At 43.9% G+C, this 20798-nt stretch overlaps 1 protein-coding gene across 8 annotated transcripts in view; it reads left to right on the top strand.

Moving 5' to 3' along the window:
* TDRD7 (tudor domain containing 7) overlaps nucleotides 1-20798 on the top strand; it is a 106387-nt gene that overhangs the window by 78660 nt on the left and 6929 nt on the right. For 6 of the 8 annotated variants that reach the window (XM_073346061.2, XM_073346058.2, XM_073346059.2 and 3 more), the window contains 7 exons: nucleotides 315-517; nucleotides 637-771; nucleotides 3218-3301; nucleotides 3761-3895; nucleotides 4660-4770; nucleotides 9079-9578; nucleotides 18132-18292. In XM_073346061.2, coding sequence (XP_073202162.1) covers nucleotides 315-517; nucleotides 637-771; nucleotides 3218-3301; nucleotides 3761-3895; nucleotides 4660-4770; nucleotides 9079-9578; nucleotides 18132-18292 — 1329 coding nt within the window. The remainder of the gene's footprint in view (nucleotides 1-314; nucleotides 518-636; nucleotides 772-3217; nucleotides 3302-3760; nucleotides 3896-4659; nucleotides 4771-9078; nucleotides 9579-18131; nucleotides 18293-20798) is intronic. The other 2 variants (XM_073346057.2, XM_073346062.2) reach the window with 2 other exon arrangements.

Genomic DNA, 20798 nt, shown 5'->3' with positions numbered 1-20798 from the left:
ATTCATGATCTTGTATAAGAAAATGGCCATGAGTGACCATGGAGAATATTTGTACTTTGGCATATTGCTTTCCTTTACAAATCCCCTTTATTAGTCTTGAAAGTGTATAATACAGAAACATTTAGGGGGGAAAAAATTACACTAAAGAAGAATGTTGCAGAAAACTAGGGGGAGGTCTCTTTACGAATACAGTACATCTCCTGTTGTGTTCTGATTCTTGGAGCTGAGCTCCCAGTTGCTGGCAGAGATACTATACTTCCCTGTGGGAAGTTTCAAGGAAAATGTGTGGAAATGCTGAACTGCTTGTTTCACAGGGCTGGAAGTCTTCTGTGATGATCCTGTTCTAGTGAAAGTTGTTGAGTCACAAACCTGTGGCAAGATATTTGCTGTGGAAATACTGGAAAAGAGTGATATTCCGCTTGTTGTTCTGTATGACACCTCAGGAGAGGATGATATAAATATCAACGTCACCTGTCTGAAGGCCTTATGTGACAAATCGCTTGAACTACACCTTCAGGTACTGTTTTATTTATGAGGTAATACTTGTTCATTTAAAATTCTGAAGTGTTCCATCATGGGGAAGGAGCACAATACCAGAAACTTGTTAAATGTCTTCCTTTAAATATTTTGTTGCAGGCAGATGCCTTATATACAAATGTTAGAGTCACCAACGTTTGCTCTGATGGAACCCTATATTGCCAGGTGCCATCGAAGGGCCTAGCCAAACTCTGCGAGATCTTGCAAAAGTTGGAAGACTACTTCCATTACAAGGTGTGTAAGGAGAAGGGAGATGCTGAGGTAATTTTTTTTACTGTTACACTCACTGCATCTCAGCTTAACTCTTTACAGAGGCTCTGAGCAGGAATTCTGTCTTTCAGGACGTTTCAGAAAGCATTAGTATTAAACAGGGCAGTTATCTAAAACCCTGAATGTAGCTGTTAGTAACTGTTCCCAGCCAACTTCAGAATACCATACAATTTCTTAGTAAAACCTTTATTAAACACAAAAACTATTGTAAATAGTTTTTGGAATACTTATGAATAATTTCTTAAACAAAAGCTAGTAAACTGGATGTAGTAAATTTCCTGTTCTTTCTCATACAGACTTCCCCACTTTGTTGCTATTCTATATTTCAATGCAAGGTTTCAACATGACGTTTACACTTCTGTACGTTGGTGCACACAAACACGCTAATGTTTTTTCAGGTGATTTTTTTTTAGTCTTTATAGTGTGACCATGATTTATATAGGGTGTCGTCTGCACTCTTCTGAGCTTGAAAATGGAAAAACCTGAGTTGCAGCCCAACTCTTTGGAGCCTTGTCAGCAAACAAAAGTCTGGGGACCCTACCAGCTAGCAGCGTTCCAACCCTCGAGTTAATAGTTGACTGGCTCACTTGTTGGTGAGACAGAAATCTGTAGTCTGTACCATACAGCTTTTGGGATCAGCATATCCACTATCCATTCCCTGGATCTCTAAGACTCTCATTCTGTAGAGCACGAGCTTTTCCCCATGAGCCAAGTCAGGTAAGCGTATACAAACCATCACCTCACTGAGCTCTGCCCCGTTCTCTCTTTAACTGGGGCAAGATTGCAGTTTAACTCAATTAGCGAATCGCTAAATGTAGGTTCCATTGTCTCTGTAGCCACTAGGTGTGACAAATTCTCCCTTCCCAGATCCTCCCTCTAGGTCTGTAAAACACACTACCCTGGAGTCAAACATTATTTAATAGACTGCTTCCTTAATAAGGAAAGCTGGACTAGCGCTCACCTGTGTCCTAAGTGGGACAGGGATAGGGACCCAGCCCTTGCAGCAGACATGTCTTGGTCCTATATGGGTCAGCCATTAAGTCCACAGGGCTATCTTTAACTCCTGTATTTATAACCTTTCCCCCCAGAATCTGGCTATATTCTCAGATGATAAATAGCATGGGACCTTCAAGCCTGCTTGCCCTAAATGAAAACCTCTCCTACAACTTCTTAAAAAACGTTCTTGAGCATGTGTAGCAACTGCCCCACCCTATTTCTGAATGTTCCTGGTCCTCTCTTAGTGAGTCCCTCTGCCCTGCAGTTTGCAGATGTGCAGGCAGAGACTTCAAACAGAAACCTGTGATTCCTTTCTTTGTGCCAAAAAGTCAACTACACTATAAAGCATGTGGGTTGCATCTGTTTTCAAATCTGTAGTGGGCTGAGATGGAAATGAAGAGAGCTTTCATCATCATCCCTTTTGGCTCCAGGATATTGGAGATGCTTGACATTCTAATACACAGCTTGATGAATGTTTCAGTTTTAGTCTCCTTGCTAAAGCTTTTGCAAGCCATCTCTTGTAGTAGTCTCTGCTCTTGGTCTGTCACTTTTATGCTTCTCTGGATAAAAACGGTTTACAACCAACCCAATAGGTTTCCTCCTCATATAAACAATCAAGATGTTCTCCCCCACCCCCCAAGAGATCCCCTTGTGCCTCTCATTCTTGCCTGACTTTTCTGATGGGCAAGGCTTTTGTAGAGGTGAGGTGCAAGCCCCCCATGGCACTTGCAAGACCCACATGCCACATTGAAGTAAAAAGCAGTGCAGTTAAGCAGACCAGTTTTTAAACCTTTTCCAGCTTTGCCTATCAAGGTTTAGGGCAGCTCTGGTGCTCATTCTCTCCTTGGAAATATAACCTTGAATATTTTTTTTAAAACCCCTTAGGACTGATCCAAAGTGATAAACAGAAACTATTTAAGTATCAGAGGGGTGTCCGTGTTAGTGTATATCTACAAAAACAATGAGGAGTCCGGTGGCACCTTAAAGACTAACCGATTTATTTGGGCATAAGCTTTCATGGGTAAAAAACCCACTTCAGATGCATGGAGTGAAAATTTACAGACACAGGTATAAATATATATTGGCACATGAAGAGAAGGGAGTTACCTTACAAGTGGAGAACCAATGTTGAAGGCCAATTCAGTCAGGGTGGATGTGGTCCACTCCCAATAATTGATGAGGAGGTGTCAATACCCAGAGAGGGAAAATTGCTTTTGTAGTGAGCCAGCCACTCCCAGTCCCTATTGAAGCCCAAATTGATGGTGTTACGTTTGCAAATGAATTGTAGCTCAGCAGTTTCTCTTTGAAGTCTGCTTCAGGAATACTCAAGAACAGATTTAACAGTAGCCATTCTTCAAAAAAAAAAAAAAATTCAAAACCAGCGTTATTATTTACCCTTGTTTCTTTATCGCAGCAGGCACCTGAATGTTTCGTCTCATTACCTTTCTGTGGCAAAATCTGCGTGTTCCATTGTAAAGGAAAATGGGCTCGTGTGGAGGTAAGAAACAGGTGGTTGGTTGGATGTTTTTTTCACCACTGAACTAACTTCCCTGTGTCAATTGAAAATTGCTGCTCTTCTTCGATTTCCCACATAGCATCTGCTATTTTTGCAGGTCTGGGGGTTGGCTAAAATCTGGATCATTGAATTCTTTGACACTGATTTTGGCATATGTATCATTTTACATTGGCTACTTACTCAAATAGTAAACACACATAAGTAATCTTTTACTTGAGTGATGGAATGGGAAATAGATCCCTGTAGGTCTATCTTACAGTTTTTGTGTTGTCATTTAACATATTTCATTTTAACAAGCCATAGCATCATAACATGGAAAATAAAATGCACTGGCAACATATTTTCTTCCGTTTCCTTAAACTATGTATTTGCTTTTTAAAGGTACTCTGTTGCTCTCTTGCTAGTATCAAGTTATCCTTACCACTCGCATTCTCATTTCAGATAACAAGCGTTCACAGTAGTCGTGCACTAGATGTGCAGTTCATGGATACCGGAACAGTTGCCTCTGTAAAAGTATCGGAGCTTCGAGATATTCCATCACAGTTCCTGAGAGAAATAATCACCCTACCACCCCAGGTACAAACATCATTTTTAAGTAAAGCTGATGGCCTCTATACCTCTCTTGGCCATGTCTTAGTCTTGATAATTTTAGATGTGTGCTCTGCAGTGATTTGTGGTTTTAAAACATTTTAAGATTGCCTGTTCTGCACTATGGTTCCTTTTAGTTTGTGCCAGCAGTGTCCACAGGAGGCAGTTAGCAATTCACACCCCTGTAGTCCAAAGTTCATGTTAACGTAGTCCTCTTTCAAACTGGGCTACATTAACGTGAACTTATGTACCTTTTCATTTGCTCCAGCAGCATCCACTCAGGGCAGTTAACACACAACACTTTGGTGCCCTCTGCAGGTCTACACACTCTCTCGCTCCCCCCCTCGCCCCCCACCTACCTACCTTGTGGACCACACTTGAGCACAGTATAGATGTAGCCTTAGAAGTAATGTTAGGATGTGCATTCTAACTCTTTATAGTGTACAGTTTTAAATAAATACAGATTACGTTCTTGTGTGCTCACAGTAGAAGGCTGTGGTGGTTGTCTTACTGTATGGGTAAAGGGACTCCATTCTGCAGACCACCGCATTCTTAGTGGTTGAAGTAATTTACAGCATAATAGGTTCCTTCTTTCACTCTTTTTTAATATCATATATCTTTTAATCCATCTGAGTTAAAGCTTGTAATAAACTACCTAGTTTCTGTGCAGTTAAACTTCAATAGTATAACATAATCTGTTGAAGAGTGCCATGTAATTAAATTGTACCATTAACATACTCCATGTCTTTTAGGCTATGAAGTGCTGTTTAGCAGATCTTCCCCGTAACATTGGCATGTGGACTCCAGATGCTGTATTGTGGCTGAGAGATACAGTATTAAATTGTCCTGATTGCAGCATTAAGGTAAATGTAAATATCTCAAACATTTGAAATTCAATAAAATATGGAAGACCAGGTTGCAATATGAATGAAGAGTTATAATAAAATGTCATCATGAAGTTACAGGAACTTGGTACCTTCACCCTCCACCAGACATTCAGGTTTTGATGCAAAAAACAAAATTCTTTCAGACTTAAAAACGTTTACCTAAATTAGTTTTGTTTGAAAAGCGATTATACTAGACAACTTACAGCTTTGTAGCCTCCCCTAACGCTTGTATTCTGTATGAATTCATCATTTTTGACACATTTGATACAAAGCATATTTGTTTGCATTTCCCAGCAAACTCTTTTTATACAATTCTTGGATCTGCATTTAAAGAAGACAGAGAATTTTCCCCCTTCCAAATTCTCCTGTGCTAGCTCGGTATAATTCCTTCTTACCAGCAAATGAGGGCAAGAAAAAAGCAAAACTCTTGTTTTTGTGCCGCTTCATAAAAAATGAAGTGGGTGGATGACCCTGCTCAGTTATTTTCATGTCTCCAGCAGGTGGAGGTAACTCTTCCAGCTGGCTAGGAGAGGAATCTTTTAGTTTTCTGTTCTTATTTGCTTTTATTTCTATATGACAAGTCACTACCCACAAGCCAGGCTGTGGCTCTGCTGTGCGCCAGCTTGCTGCTCAGTAACGTCCGATGTGGATGCTGCTACAGCGCCGTGAAAGTCCCACTAAGCCACGCTCTGGGATTTTCACTGCGCTGTAGCAGTGTCCACACCAGTTGTTACGGCATGGCAAACCAGTGTGCCATAGATTCGCACCCTGGCTTGCAGTGTAGTAACTAGCCAAGGAAATAGGCCCTAACACAATGTAGTTTAATTTAGTACAGTCCATTTACAGACTCATTTTTTTGGATGTGCTGAGTAGATGTCAACCATTTATAGTGTGACCTACTTACCTAATTGTCTGGGAGCACCCTTCAAAGGGAAACAAATGTTCAGAGTCTATGATTAGTACATTACAGGGGATCTTCTGAAAAATCTTGCCCCTAATTTCATTACAGGGTACCACTATGAGTGCGCCTTTTGAGAAGCACGCTTTGTAGCTTTCCCTTTTCTTGTCTGCTTTAGTCTTGAATACTGCACATTTAAAATACTGCTGGTCTAGTCTGGCATATGTAGATATTGTAAAATGATATTGTCAAATGTGTGGCTGGGTGTGTTCCCTCTGTGTGCCATCCCAGCTCTGTGCAGACAGCTGGCACAGCAGACCTCGATCAAACTGCCCAATGACCATGAGATTCATTAAGGTACGAAGGCACCCGGCCAGGTTTATTGTCAACAAAGAAAGGTAATAGCATCCAGCAGACTCTACGGGGATACTAAGACATGTATGCCTGTGACAATGGACGCAGCTCTGTGAATGGCGGAACTTTCTATTCCCCACCCCCAGCAGGCCGGCCAAAGACACTCCCTCTGAGACTCCATTTTATACACCAATACAAACAAGTATTTTGACCATAGTTAGTTACTTCCCCCTGACGTGGGTTGTTACCATCCATTACCTTGTACATGTTGGTTCGATCAAAACATCTCTATCCATTATTACTGTCATCTTGACCTTCTCTTTAGGAGGGGTCAGTGTGTTCTCGTTATCTTTGGGGTGTGTTTGTACCATACTTGGTATCAGGGTACTTGTACCATACTTCCGGAATGCATTTGTGTGAGTGTCCGCCTCATGTAGTGACTAAGGTTGGAATTTTCAAAAGAGATTAGATACTTAACTCCCACAGAAAGTCAGTGGGATTTGTGTACCTAAGTCCCTTATAGTCTTCAAAAATCTCAGTCTAAGCTTTTAGTATTTCTTGGCTCTGAACAAATTCGCATTCAGCATCACTCAACGGCAAAATATGCTCAACCTTAGGACAGTGCGTTTTATCTTTTCTTTCCATATCTTCCTTTCTGGTCTTCCCCCCCACCCCCTTTCTTCCGTCTGCATTTTCCTCCCTGCAACAACTCTTGATTCCTAGTCCCTTCCCCATTTCATCTGCTAAGGTGATCTGGCTATGAAATATTTAATGCTGATGCTTGAAACATCCCATTGAGTAATTGGGGCAGGGCTGTTCACATTTGTCAGTCCACGAGGATGTGGTTTTCCACGGTTTTGTCTCCTGATTTACACTAGCATATGAAAGAGAAGAATCAAAATCTGTTGCGTCAATCTCTGCAGATTCATGAAGGTAACGTTACTTTGGATTACTCAGCTTGCAAAGATACTCTTGCAATTGTTATCATGAAGGCTAGAATCTACTTGGCCTTGTAAATGAAATCTTAGTATCTAGAGAATCCAGATATGCCATGAGGGCTGAAGAAATGCATCAAGTAGGCTAGAAGATTAATACTGCAGCCATAATAGATTGCTTTTTTCTTGTCTCCCATCTGCTAGTATGATGTGTTAATATCCACTTTTCTGGCCTGAAATATGTGGTCTCTGAAAAATTAAATTAACATGTAAGAAATTAGTTATCTACACTGCCAAATTCACACTCCAGAGCACTTGTACCGGAATACTATTGTTACTGATGTAACATAGCAAAAATCATTAGACCAATGCTTTAAAAATGGGTGCCCAAAGGTGGTATTCTAAGTTGGTGGGAGCTGCTATGTTCTCAGTGTATTTGAAAATTAGGCAGTTTTATTTAGGGGCCGAAGTATGAACTTGGAAGTCTAACTATAGGCATTCATTTTGGAAAATCTAGGCCTGTATTTAATAGGCTTCCACTGTCTAACTGTGGAGAAATTCCCCTCTACTCTCCTGACTTCTGTCCAAGCCATTCCTGCAGACCTCCGAAAATGCTCACTTCCTGTGGACCTTATCTTTTATTCCACTTATTTTAAAAAGCTGGAAAGATGCATTGATTCACAGTGGAAATCTGTTGATAACTTGGGTTTTCTGCACTGACTAAATCTGAGTTAATGGTAAAAGCAGCTTTTAATCCAGTTTTACAGCATTCTTGAGACTTCTAGTGATCATAAAAATTTAGTAATTTCCCTGAAGTTCTTGATGCGAAGTTGCACCATGTATTGGTATATATAGTGTTTCAGTCAATAATCTTTAAGACACAAAACATACCTAACACTTCAAACAGTGTATGTTAAGCAGACACAAAATCCTAACTTAACACACAACCTAAAAAGTAAGGAATTGAAAAGTTCAGACAACAGTGACGGCCTTCTACTCTGCTACACAGATGCACAACCACCATATGTCAGGGAACATCATAACTTTAATTCTTCCCTAAGGGGGATACTAGCATTACAAGATTTCTCTCCCTGTTTCCTTTGTCGAAGATCTCAATACAAATGCCTGAAGAGTAGCAAAAGTGGTTCCCTATGCGCTGGCAACTGCCTGTTTGGATGTAGGGAACATTACTGGGGTCATAAGTGGGGGCAGATGACAAAATACAGAACTGTGCCTCCCCATAACTGTTCAGAAAGGCTCCCATGTACCTTGTCGGAGAATGATGGCAGCCAACCCATACCGTGTTCTCTGTTTAGCTGTTGCATGTAAGGATTCACTTATAATAAATACTAATATTTTTTTAAATTAACATGAGACACCCCATTGAGCTATCACTAACTACAAACTTCAGTCTTTCTGCAGTCTCGCTTTTAGTCAAGGGGTCTGAAAAATTGAGACTCGAAATGAAACCTTTAAGATCAATTTTTAATTGTTTAGAACTCATACAGATTTATTTGGAAATGCTAAACTCTGAGATTTTACTGTAAATTTGATGCAGGCACACATTTTTCCATACAAAACTTGGTCTCTAAGGTGCCACAAGTACTCATTTTCTTTTTGTGGATACAGACTAACATGACTGCTACTCTGAACTCTTGCGGTAAGTGCAAAATTTGAGCCCAACCTAGAGTGACCAGATGTCCCGATTTTATAGACACAGTCCCAATTCTGGGTTCTTTTTCTTATATAGGCTCTTATTACCTCCCCACCCCGTCCCGATTTTTCAAATTTGCTGTCTGGTCACTCTAGCCTAACTTCAACGATGGTGTTGCTCCTACTCTTCCACATTGAGCAGTTTGCTGCACTTGCCGTTTTCAGCCATCGTGAAAACCTTTGTCCACATATTTTGTTAGCTTTACCTTAGCAGTAAACTATTTGTGCCAAGTCTTTGACAATATTTTTATTTCAAAATAAATTACTGTTAACATAACCATTCCAGTTTTTCCTCCTGTAAAAGGCTTTAATCTTGTTTCATATAAAATTGAAGGTGCAGATGCATTTAATAATAGGAGTTTACTTTATTTCTTCCCTTCAAAGGTTGCTAAACTGGATGACTCAAAGGGAATTGCACATATTTATTTGTTTACTCCCAAGAACTTCCCAGACCCTGATCGGAGCATCAATCGGCAGATCACTAATGAGGACTTGTGGAAGCATCAGAAAGATGTCTTCTTGAGTGTTGCACCCAGTGGAGCTGGTCCTATAAAAGGGAAAAGTGATACTATCCTTGCTCCAGAATTACTTGGCCTAGGCCTCAAGAAAAGCCTCATGGGGTCGATCAAGCTTGCTCCAGAACCCAGCAATGTGGTGCCTACTGTTGACATGCCACTTCTTCTACCCTTACCGAAACCCGGTGAGCACATGGATGTCTATGTTTCAGTGGCCTGCCACCCTGGTCACTTTGTCGTCCAGCCTTGGCAAGAGATCCACAACCTAGAAGTCCTCATGGAAGAAATGATTCTGTACTACAGCATGGCAGAGGAGAGATCCATTGCCGTTAAGAAGAACAATCTGTATGCTGCTAAAGTAGAAAATAAGTAAGTAGATGCTTTTGTAAAAGATATGTATTATCTTGAGGAAGGCTGTTGTCTACGGTGATACTTGCAGGGTCCAAATGCCCGGCACTAGTATTAGAGATATGCACTGAGATCTTAATTGGTGCTCAATCTTCTCAGAGTTGGATTAACATGAATTATGCATTTCTAGGTAATGTTTGGCCTCATTCCAGTTCACAAGGGAAAGTGTCCACATTTCAGATTGTCAGCAATCTGAGACCAAGGAAGGTGAATGAGGTTGTAGACTACGTGCCTCCAGGTCAGAGTTAGAACACAATGGTTGAAACACTGCTTCTGTTCCTGCTGTACCTGATCTGATGCTCTGTTTAGCCACAGGTCTGTCAATCGAGCACTTTTTTGCCAGCAGTAAATTCACATGAAAATTATTTGCCCCTTGATTGCTAGTTATTTATCACTGGTTTCAGAGTAACAGCCGTGTTAGTCTGTATTCGCAAAAAGAAAAGGAGGACTTGTAGCACCTTAGAGACTAACCAATTTATTAGAGCATAAGCTTTCGTGAGCTACAGCTGACTTATGCTCTAATAAATTGGTTAGTCTCTAAGGTGCTACAAGTCCTCCTTTTCTTTTTATTTATCACTGTGAGTATAAGATTTTTTTCATCACAACTGTTTCCGTCAAATGGCTGTTTTAATTTAGCTATACCGTACAAAAATCTCTGTTTCAAGTAGTAGTGTGACACACAATTATAGTCTGAGCATTGAAAAGGCCAGGTAAGAAAGAGTTAGTGGAAGAACAATTTATACAGATTCTACTGTTGTTCCGAAATACATGTTGGGGAGTCTTCGGAAGTCATCTTGTACGTGTGCCTAGAGCTCTCGTGGAGGGTTCATTTTCATTCATCTAAATCATCAGTCAGAAATCTGTCTGCCTTGTTTCATCCATGTTATTCCCCTTCCACTGGCTCCCCCTTTTCAGCCTCATACTTGTTTTTCCCTTTTAGGGCAATTCGTGACTTACCTTTATCCAAGCTATTAGGCACTTCACAAGCTTTTTACTTTAGTCCCATGGACTTTCATTGAAACTTAGCCAGTCATTTTTTGAAAAAATGTGACTTAAACACTAAAGTACTTCTAAAAATTTTACCCATCATTTCCTATATGACACAAAGCAGTCAGTGCCCATCCATGCTGTTCGAACAATTTAACTGTTGTACATGAGGGTTCTTCCATGCTGTCTCCTTTGCATTCCTGTGCTGCTCCAGGGAGATGGCAGGTCTGTGACCCTGGGCACCCTGGGAATGCTGATTGGCTAGCTGTGGGGGTTTTTTGTTCTGCCACTCAGTGGGGGTCACCAAAAATATTCTCCACCCTGGCCAGAAAAACAGCCTGAAACTCCTGCCCATGGAGCTCCTTGTAAATGTCTGCAAAGCCTCTGTTTTGTCATTCAAATCACTCCTTAAAAATTCACCTCTGCCATGATATCACTATAACATGTTGATACTGGCTAGGTAATGTGTGTACTTGTTTCCTAGAACATCAAAGTTTTTTCAGATTTTGCTTTTTGAAAAATGGATTTTTCTACTAAATTTTTTCAGTAGAAAATTGTAAAACTATTTTTCAAATGTATTTTTCAGTTTTTGGATTTGGATCTTTTCTATTCCTCCTCCATTTTTTTTTTTAAATTCCAAACCAGAAAAGAAAGGGGTAGACAGTGTTCATTTCTTTCCTCCCCCAAACACCCACTTTACCACATTTTTCTGTTCTCTCTCTCTCTCTCCTCTTTTTCCAGTGAGGGAGGGAGTGAGTAAAGGGAGGAGGAGGACTCCAGAATTGATAAAACAATACTTATTTCATGTTTGTCGTTTTGTTTGTAGCTGTATTAGTCCCAGAATATTAGAGAGGCAGGGTGGGTGAGGTAATATCTTTTACTGGATCAACTTCTGTTGGTAAAAGAGACAAGACTTTGAACCACACAGAGCTCTTAGATCAGATCAGATCCGAAGAGGCACCAATAAAAGATCTTCGTCTTTGTGTGCTTGCTCATAGAATCATAGAATATGAGGGTTGGAAGGGAACTCAGGAGGTCATCTAATACAACCCCCTGCTCAAAGCAGGACCAATTCCTAACTAAATCATTCCAGTCAGGGCTTTGTCAAGCTTGACCTTAAAAACCTCTAAGGAGATTCCACCACCTCCCTAGGTAACTCACTCCAGTGGTTCACCACCCTCCTAGTGAAAAAGTTTTCCCTAATATCCAACCTAAACCTCCCCCACTGCAACCTGAGACCATTACTCCTTGCTCTGTCATCTGCTACCACTAAGAACAGTCTAGATCCATCCTCTTTGGAACCCCCTTTCAGGTAGTTGAAGGCAGCTATCAGATCCCCCCTCGTTCTTCTCTTTTGCAGACGAAATAATCCTCATAAATCATGTGCTCCAGCCCCCTAATCATTTTTGTTGACTTCCGCTGGACTCTTCCCAATTTTTTCACATCCTTCTTGTAGTGTGGGGCCCAAAACTGAACACAGTACTCCAGATGAGACCTCATCAATGCCAAATAGAGGGGAATGATTACATCCCTCAATCTGCTGGCAATGCTCCTACTTATACAGCCCAAAATGCCCTTAGCCTTTTTGGCAACAAGGGCACATTGTAGACTCATATCCAGCTTCTCATCCACTAACCCCTAGGCCCTTTTCTGCAGAACTGCTGCCTAGCCGCTCAGTCCCTGGTCTGTAGCGGTGCATGGGATTATTCTGTCCTAAGTGCAAGACTCTGCACTTGTCCTTGTTGAACCTCATCAGATTTCTTTTGGCCCAATCCTCTAATTTGTCTAGGTCCCTCTGGATCCTGTCCCTATCCTCCAGCATATCTACCACTCCTTCCAGTTCAGTTGCTGAGGGTGCAATCTTGCTGAGGGTGCAATCCACACCATCCTCCAGATCATTAACGAAGATATTGAACAAAACCGGTTCCAGGACCAACCCTTGGGGCACTCCGCTTGATACCGGCTGCCAACTAGACATGGAGCCATTGATCACTACCCATTGAGCCCGACGATCTAGCCAGCTTTCTAGCCACCTTCTAGTCCGTTCATCTAGCCCATACTTCTTTAACTTGCTGGCAAGAATACTGTGGGAGACTGTATCAAAAGCTTTGCTAAAGTCAAGGAATAACATGTCCACTGTGTTCCCCTCATCCACAGAGCCAGTTATCTCATCATAGAAGGCGATTAGATTAGTCAGGCATGACCTTCCCTTGGTGAATCCATGCTGACTATTCCTGATCACTTTCCTCTCCTCTAAGTGCTTCAGAATTGATTCCTTGAGGACCTGCTCCATGATATTTCCGGGGACTGAGGTGAGGCTGACTGGCCTGTAGTTCCCCAGATCCTCCTCCTTCCCTTTTTTAAAGATGGGCACTATGTTGGCCTTTTTCCAGTCATCTGGGACCTCCCCCGATCGCCATGAGTTTTCAAAGATAATGGCCAATGGCTCTGCAATCACATCTGGCAACTCCTTTAGCATGCTTGGATGCAGCACATCCTGCCCCATGGACTTGTGCTCATCCAGCTTTTCTAAATAGTCCAGAACCACTTCTTTCCCCACAGAGGGCTGGTCCCTTCTCCCCATGCTGTGCTGCCCAGTGCAGCAGTCTGGGACCTGACCTTGTTCGTGAAGACAGAGGCAAAAAAAGCATTGAGTATATTAGCTTTTTCCACATCCTCTGTCACTAAGTTGCCTCCCTCATTCAGTAAGGAGCCCACACTTTCCTTGACCACCACCTTGTTGCTAACATATCTGAAGAAACCCTTCTCGTTACTTTTAACATCTCTTGCTAGCTGCAACTCCAGGTGTGATTTGGCCCTCCTGATTTCACTCCTGCATGCCTGAGCAATATTTTTATACTCTTCCCTTGTCATTTGTCCAATCTTCCACTTCTTGTAAGCTTCTTTTTTGTGTTTAAGATCAAGGATTTCACTGTTAAGCCAATGAGATTTTTGTCAATGTCGTGAGATTTTTTGCCTTAGCAGTATCTGCAGAGTCAGCTGTAGCTCCCTCTGGAGTGCAGTACCCATGCATTGGTATATTAGGTATCACTGGCCCTATGCTCTCTCAGTTCCTTCTTACCACCTATGGTGGTTAGTTAAAGCACCTTTCCCTTGCCTTGCAAGGGCTAGAGTTTCTTCTGCTTCAGTCTTTGAGCCTTAAGGCCTTGTAAATAGTTTTTTTTACAGTAGTTATAAGTAGTTAGAGACAGAGTCCCTGTGGGGCATGCTCCGGTCTCTGGTTTTTAAGCCCTGCTCTGACTGTAACAGGCCTATACCTATTAGTGACCCTCATATCAGCTGCCTCATATGCTTGGGGGAATCCCATGTGAAGAAGTGTCACATCTGTAAGAACTTTCATCCCAGAACTCAGAAAGAGCGAGACATCCGTTTTGAGGGCCCTCCTTCTGGAGGGCTGCTCTACACACGGTATTGGAACCTTCCCGGACAGACACTGCCCTGAGCACCTCGGCCTTGGCGCACAGCGCACCCCCTGGCACCGGATTCTGCCCAGCACCTCTCCCTGGCACCAATGCCTCAGAAGAGGTCAAAGAAGAGTGACTCCCTAGCACCGAGCAAGAAGGGCAAAGGACCCAGTTCGGGCCGACAGCCCGTGCCGGAGCCAAATGGGGCCCCCTCTCCCCAAGGGATCCGCCACTGACTCCAGGGAGCAGTAAGGGACCCAGACTGGTGGCAATGCCGATGCCTTCCCAGGCTCTCCTGGCTCCCAGAGAGCAGAGGCCTCCAGTAGCATCGTCCGCACCGCATGTGTCTCAGGTCACGGCAAAGGCTCCCCATGAGGGCAAACCAGCAGTAAAGACCCCCCAGAGGGCGGGCAAATGACGCCGGTCTCTGGAGACAAGACGGCGCTCTCCGTCTCCATGCCCCAGGTCTCGGTCTTCTGTGGGGCGTCCTAAATTGCTGGCACCGTGCTCATGGTCTCCGCCCGCCTGATGCAGGTCACCTAGAGGAAGGCGCTGGTCACCATATTGCTGGCACCAATCATCCTCCTGGAGGCTGTCTCCTCAGCACAGATTTCTGTCTCCCAGATGGTGGGAGCGGTCTCTATTGCAGTACCAATCCTCCCCTCTCCCCCCCCGCCCCGCCCCGGCCCCAGAACCAATGCTCCTTGAGGCACCGCTCTCCCGCGGCAACAGTTAGCCATAAGACACAAGCTTTGATGGCCACTCCATGGTCACTGGAAGGTGTTTCCCCTGGTTCAGGAAGGGAATTCGGCCCTTTGCCCCGCGACCACACCGGTGCGATTGGGCACCTGAGGCTGCGTTGACCTCCACAATGCTGTCATGGCAGCCAGGCCAGTAGCTGGCGCAATGGCCCTACTGGAGCGCCTGGGGCATGCCTCTGGTGCTGACGCCTCAGTCGGCCATTCCGCGTCCGCCGCCTCAGAGCATCAACCAGCAGCACCAAGTTCGGTGAATGTGGCACGCTCGGAGGCCTGGGTAGAGGAGCAAGTGCCCACCCCGAAACCCTCTTCCCCCATGGGCGATGATCCCTTGTGGCCTCCCACAGTGATCCAGTCGTCATCCTTGTCCTGGGATGAGGCCGTGGCAGGCCCCTCCCATGCCAGCCCGCCGGATGATTTCAAAGAACATCAGGCCCTGCTTCATAGGGTGGCTACAAACTTGGGCTTGGAAGTAGAGGAGATGACTGAACAGGCGGACACCCTGTTCAGTGTGCTCTTGGCCTCTACCCCCACCCTTGTTGCGCTACCAGTGCACGATGGGGTCCTAAAAGTAGCAAAAGCCCTTTGGCAAACTCTTCCTTCCATTCCTCCCTAAGTTCGAGGCCACCTTCTTCCATAACTCCAAGATGGCTGAGAAAAAGTATTTCATCCTGGCCAAGGGGTTCAAATGGGCTCACTGGTCGTCTTGTCAGCCAAAGAGAATGACAGATGGGCAAACCAGTTGGCCTCTTTATTTTTGGGGTGTCAAAGAGGCTGAATCTGTTTGGGAGAAAGATTATTTGATGGCCAGCCTTCAGTTCCACCAGGCTCTCTTGGGGAGGTACAACTTCATCTTATGGGACTCCCTCCATAAGTTCAAGGACTCACTGCCCCAGGAATTGGGGGCCCTGGTGGAGGAGGGTTCGACAGCTGCAAGGTGCTCCCTCCAAATGGTGTGGGAAATGGCCGATTCAGCAACTAGCATGGTCGCGTCAGTGGTGGTCATGAGGCACAGCTCCTGGCTTCAGACCACTGGCCTGTCTCAGGAAATGGAGACCTCAATCCAGGACCTTCCCTTTAATGGGAATGGTGTCTTTGCAGAGCAGACTGACACGAGGCTGCATGGACTGAAGGACACTCAGGCCGCCCTTTGCTCACTGGGTCTGCATATGCTGCAATCGACGAGGAAGCAGTTCCAGCCACCCCCGCTGCCAAGGCCTTGGCAGCCTCGACAGGGCCCTGCAAGGAGAAGGGATAGACACGAGTCTGTCTCATCGCTGCCCTTCCTCCTCCCGCTCCTGTGCACAACCTGGCCCATCAAAGCCTCATGGGAGGCAGAAGCACTTGTTTTGAGGGTGCGCTCGAGAGCAATGCCCCAGTCGACTCCCCGTATCCACCTCATTTCCTCAACCATCTTCGTCCCTACCGTTCAGCCTGGTCGCAGGTCACCTCAGACTGTTATGTGCTAGAGCTTGTATCTTGGGGCTACACCCTTCAATTCTCAGCCCCCCTCTTCCCACCCCCATTTCCTGTCCCTCTCAGGGACCCTCCTCATGAGTTACTCCTCATTCAAGAGGTTAAGAACCTCATGCAGATGGGGACAGTGGAGGAGGTCCCCTGGGACATGAGGGGAAAAGGGTTCTACTCCTGTTTCCTAATCCTGAAAGTGAAAGGGGGTCTAAGACTCATTCTGGACCTGCGGCACTTCAATAAGCCTCTCAAAAAGTTGAAGTTCTGCATGGTCTCCTTGGCCTCCATCATCCCCTCCCGGGATCTAGGAGACTGGTACACCTCCCTTGATCTGAAGGACTCTTATTTCCATATCTCAATCTTCCAGGGTCACAGACAATTCCTCTATTTTGTGGTTGGAAGGCGCCATTTCCAATTCATGGTGCTGCCCTTTGGTCTCTTGTCTGCCCCAAGGGTGTTTACAAAATGTATAAAGAAAAGGAGGACGTGTGGCATCTTAGAGACTAACCAATTTATTTGAGCATAAGCTTTCGTGAGCTACAGCTCACTTCATTCCCATGCTTATTTTTCCCCCTACTGTTACTCACACCTTCTTGTCAACTGTTGGAAATGGGCCATCCTGATTATCACTACAAAAGGTTTTTTTCTTCTGCTTATAATAGCTCACCTTAACTGATCACTCTCGTTATAGTGGGTATGGCAACACCCATTTTTCATGTTCTGTGTGTGTATGTATATAATCTTCCTGCTGTATCTTCCACTGCATGCATCCGATGAAGTGGGTTTGAGCCCATGAAAGCTTATGCCCAAATAAATTTCTTAGTCTCTAAGGTACCACAAGGACTCCTCGTCTTTTTGCTGATACAGACTAACACGGCTACCACTCATACTGGCCAAGACATATATTTACCTGTCTTCTTTCTGAAGCCTCATAAATAGGAAGAGGAGTGCAGATTGCATGCCCTGGACGTCAAAGGGCGCTTGCTTTCTACATCGACAGGACCAAGCCGTTTCCTAAGTCAACACATTTGTTGCGGTGGCAGACAGGATGAGAGGTCGCCCAGTGTCTGCACATATGATTTCGTCCTGGATCACAGCCTGCATCCATTACTTCTATGACCTGGCAAAGATGCCTCCACCAATGACCGTGACTACCCACTCAACTAGGGCGCAGGCTTCGTCGGCAGCCTTCCTGGGCCAGGTGCTGATTCAGGATATCTCCAGGCCGTTACCTGGTCGTCTGTCCACATGTTTGCATCTCATTATGCGCTCACCCAGCAAGCCCGAGATGATGCTGGCTTTGACAGAGCAGTGCTGCAAGCCACATGACTCTGAACCCTGACCCTGCCACCAGAGATACTGCTTGTGAGTCACCTAGAATAGAATCAACATGAGCAAGCGTACAAAGAAGAAAAAACGGTTACCTACCTTTGTTACTCATGTCCATTCCATTACTCACCCTCCTGCCCCTCTGTCAGAGTTGCAGGCAAGAAGGAACTGAGAGGGTGTAGGGCTGGTGGTGCCTAATATACCGACACGTGGGAGTAGCATTCGAGAGTGCTACAGCCAACCCTTTGGACACTGCTAAGGCAAAAATCTCCACCGTCCACGAATGGAACGGACATGAGCAACACACCTACCTTTCGTAATTATTGTTCTTTGAGAGAACTGTTTTTACCTCACCCACCTGCTCTTGAATTCTTATTTCAATTTTTTGTCAGTCTGAAACAAAAACGTTCAGAGTTTTTTATTCAGTTCTATTGTTTTCCATTCTTCTAGTTAAAGCATTTTCTGATTGCATTCAGTTTGTGTGAATCATACTTTAAATCTACCCTTTGTTTTCTTTTTTCACCCTTTTTTTAAATACCATTTAGGTGGCACAGGGTGTTAATAAAAGGAATTCTGACAAATGGGTTGGTATCAGTATATGAGTTGGACTATGGTAAACATGAGCTTGTCAGCATCAGAAAAGTACAGCCTCTAATGGACATGTTCAAAAAACTACCATTTCAAGCTATAACCGCTCAGCTTGCAGGTAGGTCACAAGTATTTGTAATTTTGTTGGATAAAATTTTCTAAACAATAGAGGGGCATCAAGTGGGTAAGAATATTTGGCGTATAAAGCTATGAGGATAGTGGCATAGTGTACACTTAAATTTTATAGTAAGCATTTTGCAAATTTACAAAATAATGAATAGATTAGAATTGTTTTCATTGTTTTTTATTCCACCCTTCGTCTTTGTACAAGAGAGATTAGTAATTCAGTTTTATTACTACTGTTTTAAAAAAAAATTAATCTCTAATGAGAGAGAATTTGTATTAACCACATGTTACGGAAACTGAAAGGCATCTTAATTTAACTTTCTCAGCAGCCACATTCCAAGCAATATGAAATGTGGGGCAGATGAAATAGTAGTCCTGTAAGTGACTTCTAGAAGGGAGAGTGGAAGAAGGGAAATAAAATTTGTTTTCAGGTCCTTTGATGTAGCGAGAAGGCCATGTTTATATAGTTTCTATTAACTGCAAAGCTTGTGCTCTCATTGTCCATTATACTCTCATAAACATCTTTTTAAAATCTGAGCAGGGGAGGAGGGCAGATTTTTGGATTTGTGGAGGGCCAACAATCTTTTTTTTTTTTTTTTTTTGTGCCCTGCCTAAATGGAGTTTATTTAGGTGAATTATAATTTTCTCTCTTTTTCTCTGGTTGCTGATCTCTGGCATGTAGAGTATTCAGTAATATTGCTATTTTCTCAGTAACTATCCAACCCATTCTTCTCCACCAGTTTAGAAGTGCAGAACTTCTTCAGGGAAGCACAACTAATGCATGAGTGGAAATAAACAACATTTGCTTGCCTAAGAGTGAATGTGTTGCTTTTTCCTTTCCATCTTTCTTCTTCCATTTCCAACTCATTCTGTAACCCTCACCATTTTCTCACTATTTGCTTCATTACAGTTGCTTCTTTCTTCTCCACTTCATTTGAAAAGTAGTAGCCCAGACTTTCAGCTGTGCCTAGTATGTATTGGGTGCAATCAGGCACAAAGGCACAGTTTGTGGGTGTCCAGTCGTAGAGCTGGTTCTCCACTGGTCTGTGTTCTCATGTAGCTTAGGGTGACTTTGAGACTGCTCTAAACTACTCCAGCTGGCTATGTTGCCAAGGGGCTGAGGTGCCCATAGGGTTACCGTTGGAGTGCAGTCGCACTCTGGCCATCCCCCTGTGTTGGGGTTGTATATGATCCAGTTGAGCATGTCCCTACGCTATCCAAGGAGTCTTCTGGCATTGAGGAATTTACTAAGTAGATAGTTATGCCTGCACTGTGCGGCCAAAGCAGAATCTGACTATCTAGGTCAGTATTTCCTTTCCTCCCATTCTTCAACAGTTGCTCTTTTCTCCATTGTGCTCTCTCATGCAATACTGTCTCTTTTGCATCCCACATTACCCTCTTGTTTCCATGCACCATTACTCTCCTCTGTACTTGTTTTCTACTGTTTTCTACCCCAAACCTTTCATGTGTCTTCTGTCAGTGGAATAGGGCAGTCGCTACAAGAGTGGGAGATGGGTTCCTTGTCCTTTGTCCTCCATGTCGCTCTTCCTGTCCCTCAGAGAGGGGAGATTATGGCTGTTAATACTGGCAGTGCAGCAAGCCTCTTCTTACTGGCTCTCTTTGATCAATGCTGAACTGGCTTTCCTTACAACCAGAGATTGTACTGGTTGTCCCTCATCTCAGCTGCAGGGAGACAACTGTTGTCCTGGAGGGAGCTCACAGTAGCCCTTTTTGCTGGGCAGCTGCCTAGGTTGGGGTGAGGGGCCACATCCATGCAGTGGTTTCTCCTCAAAAAGCGTGTGGATCTTGATCTTTGCAACCCTCAGCAGGCCCAGGTCATGGCATGGTCTAGGAATTATTTTAGACTTACAGGTCAGTCACGACAAACTTCTAGTAAGAGTAGCTCATTTAAATTTTGAAGTCACTGTTAGGCTACAAACTTGCAAAATGCAAGCTGAGATGAGCCTAGGTAGTTAGAGGTCTCCAAACTTACTGAGTACGAGGAACATCATACTAGGCTTCATGGGCCACGAAGTGTAGCCCTGGTGACCTGCAGAGATTTCATAAAAAAGTTAGCGAATAGTGAGGTAATGTGCTGAATTCATCAACGACTGTGCAAGAGGTTAGGGACAGTCAGCAGGTAACCAGTCTATACTAACACTTTTAGGATAGCTTCTTCCCCATCTTCTCATCACTTGAAAGCTAGCTGCATTGTGCTGAATGCCACTGAATGTATCATTGCTGAATACTACTGCTCATCTCCTCTGCACTATGGAGCCACCTTGGGGTTCAGACAAGTGGCAGACATCTTATTAGATGGTGTGGTTTTAGGGGTGGAAATAAACTTTTATTCAGAATATTTTTACAATTTTGAAATTACTAAAATACAAGGCTGCTATAAGATATGTCACTTCCCTGAGCCGGAGGGTCAATGAATCCTGAAAAAGGGGCCAGTGAGCAAAGTACCTGTCCCTCTTTAAAGTGCCTTACTACGAATG

This window comes from Lepidochelys kempii, chromosome 5, assembly GCF_965140285.1.
Source record: "Lepidochelys kempii isolate rLepKem1 chromosome 5, rLepKem1.hap1, whole genome shotgun sequence".
In the NCBI taxonomy this organism is placed as follows: domain Eukaryota; kingdom Metazoa; phylum Chordata; order Testudines; family Cheloniidae; genus Lepidochelys; species Lepidochelys kempii.
The sequence above is the reverse complement of the archived record's forward strand: the minus strand, read 5'-3'. Positions and strand labels throughout refer to the sequence as shown.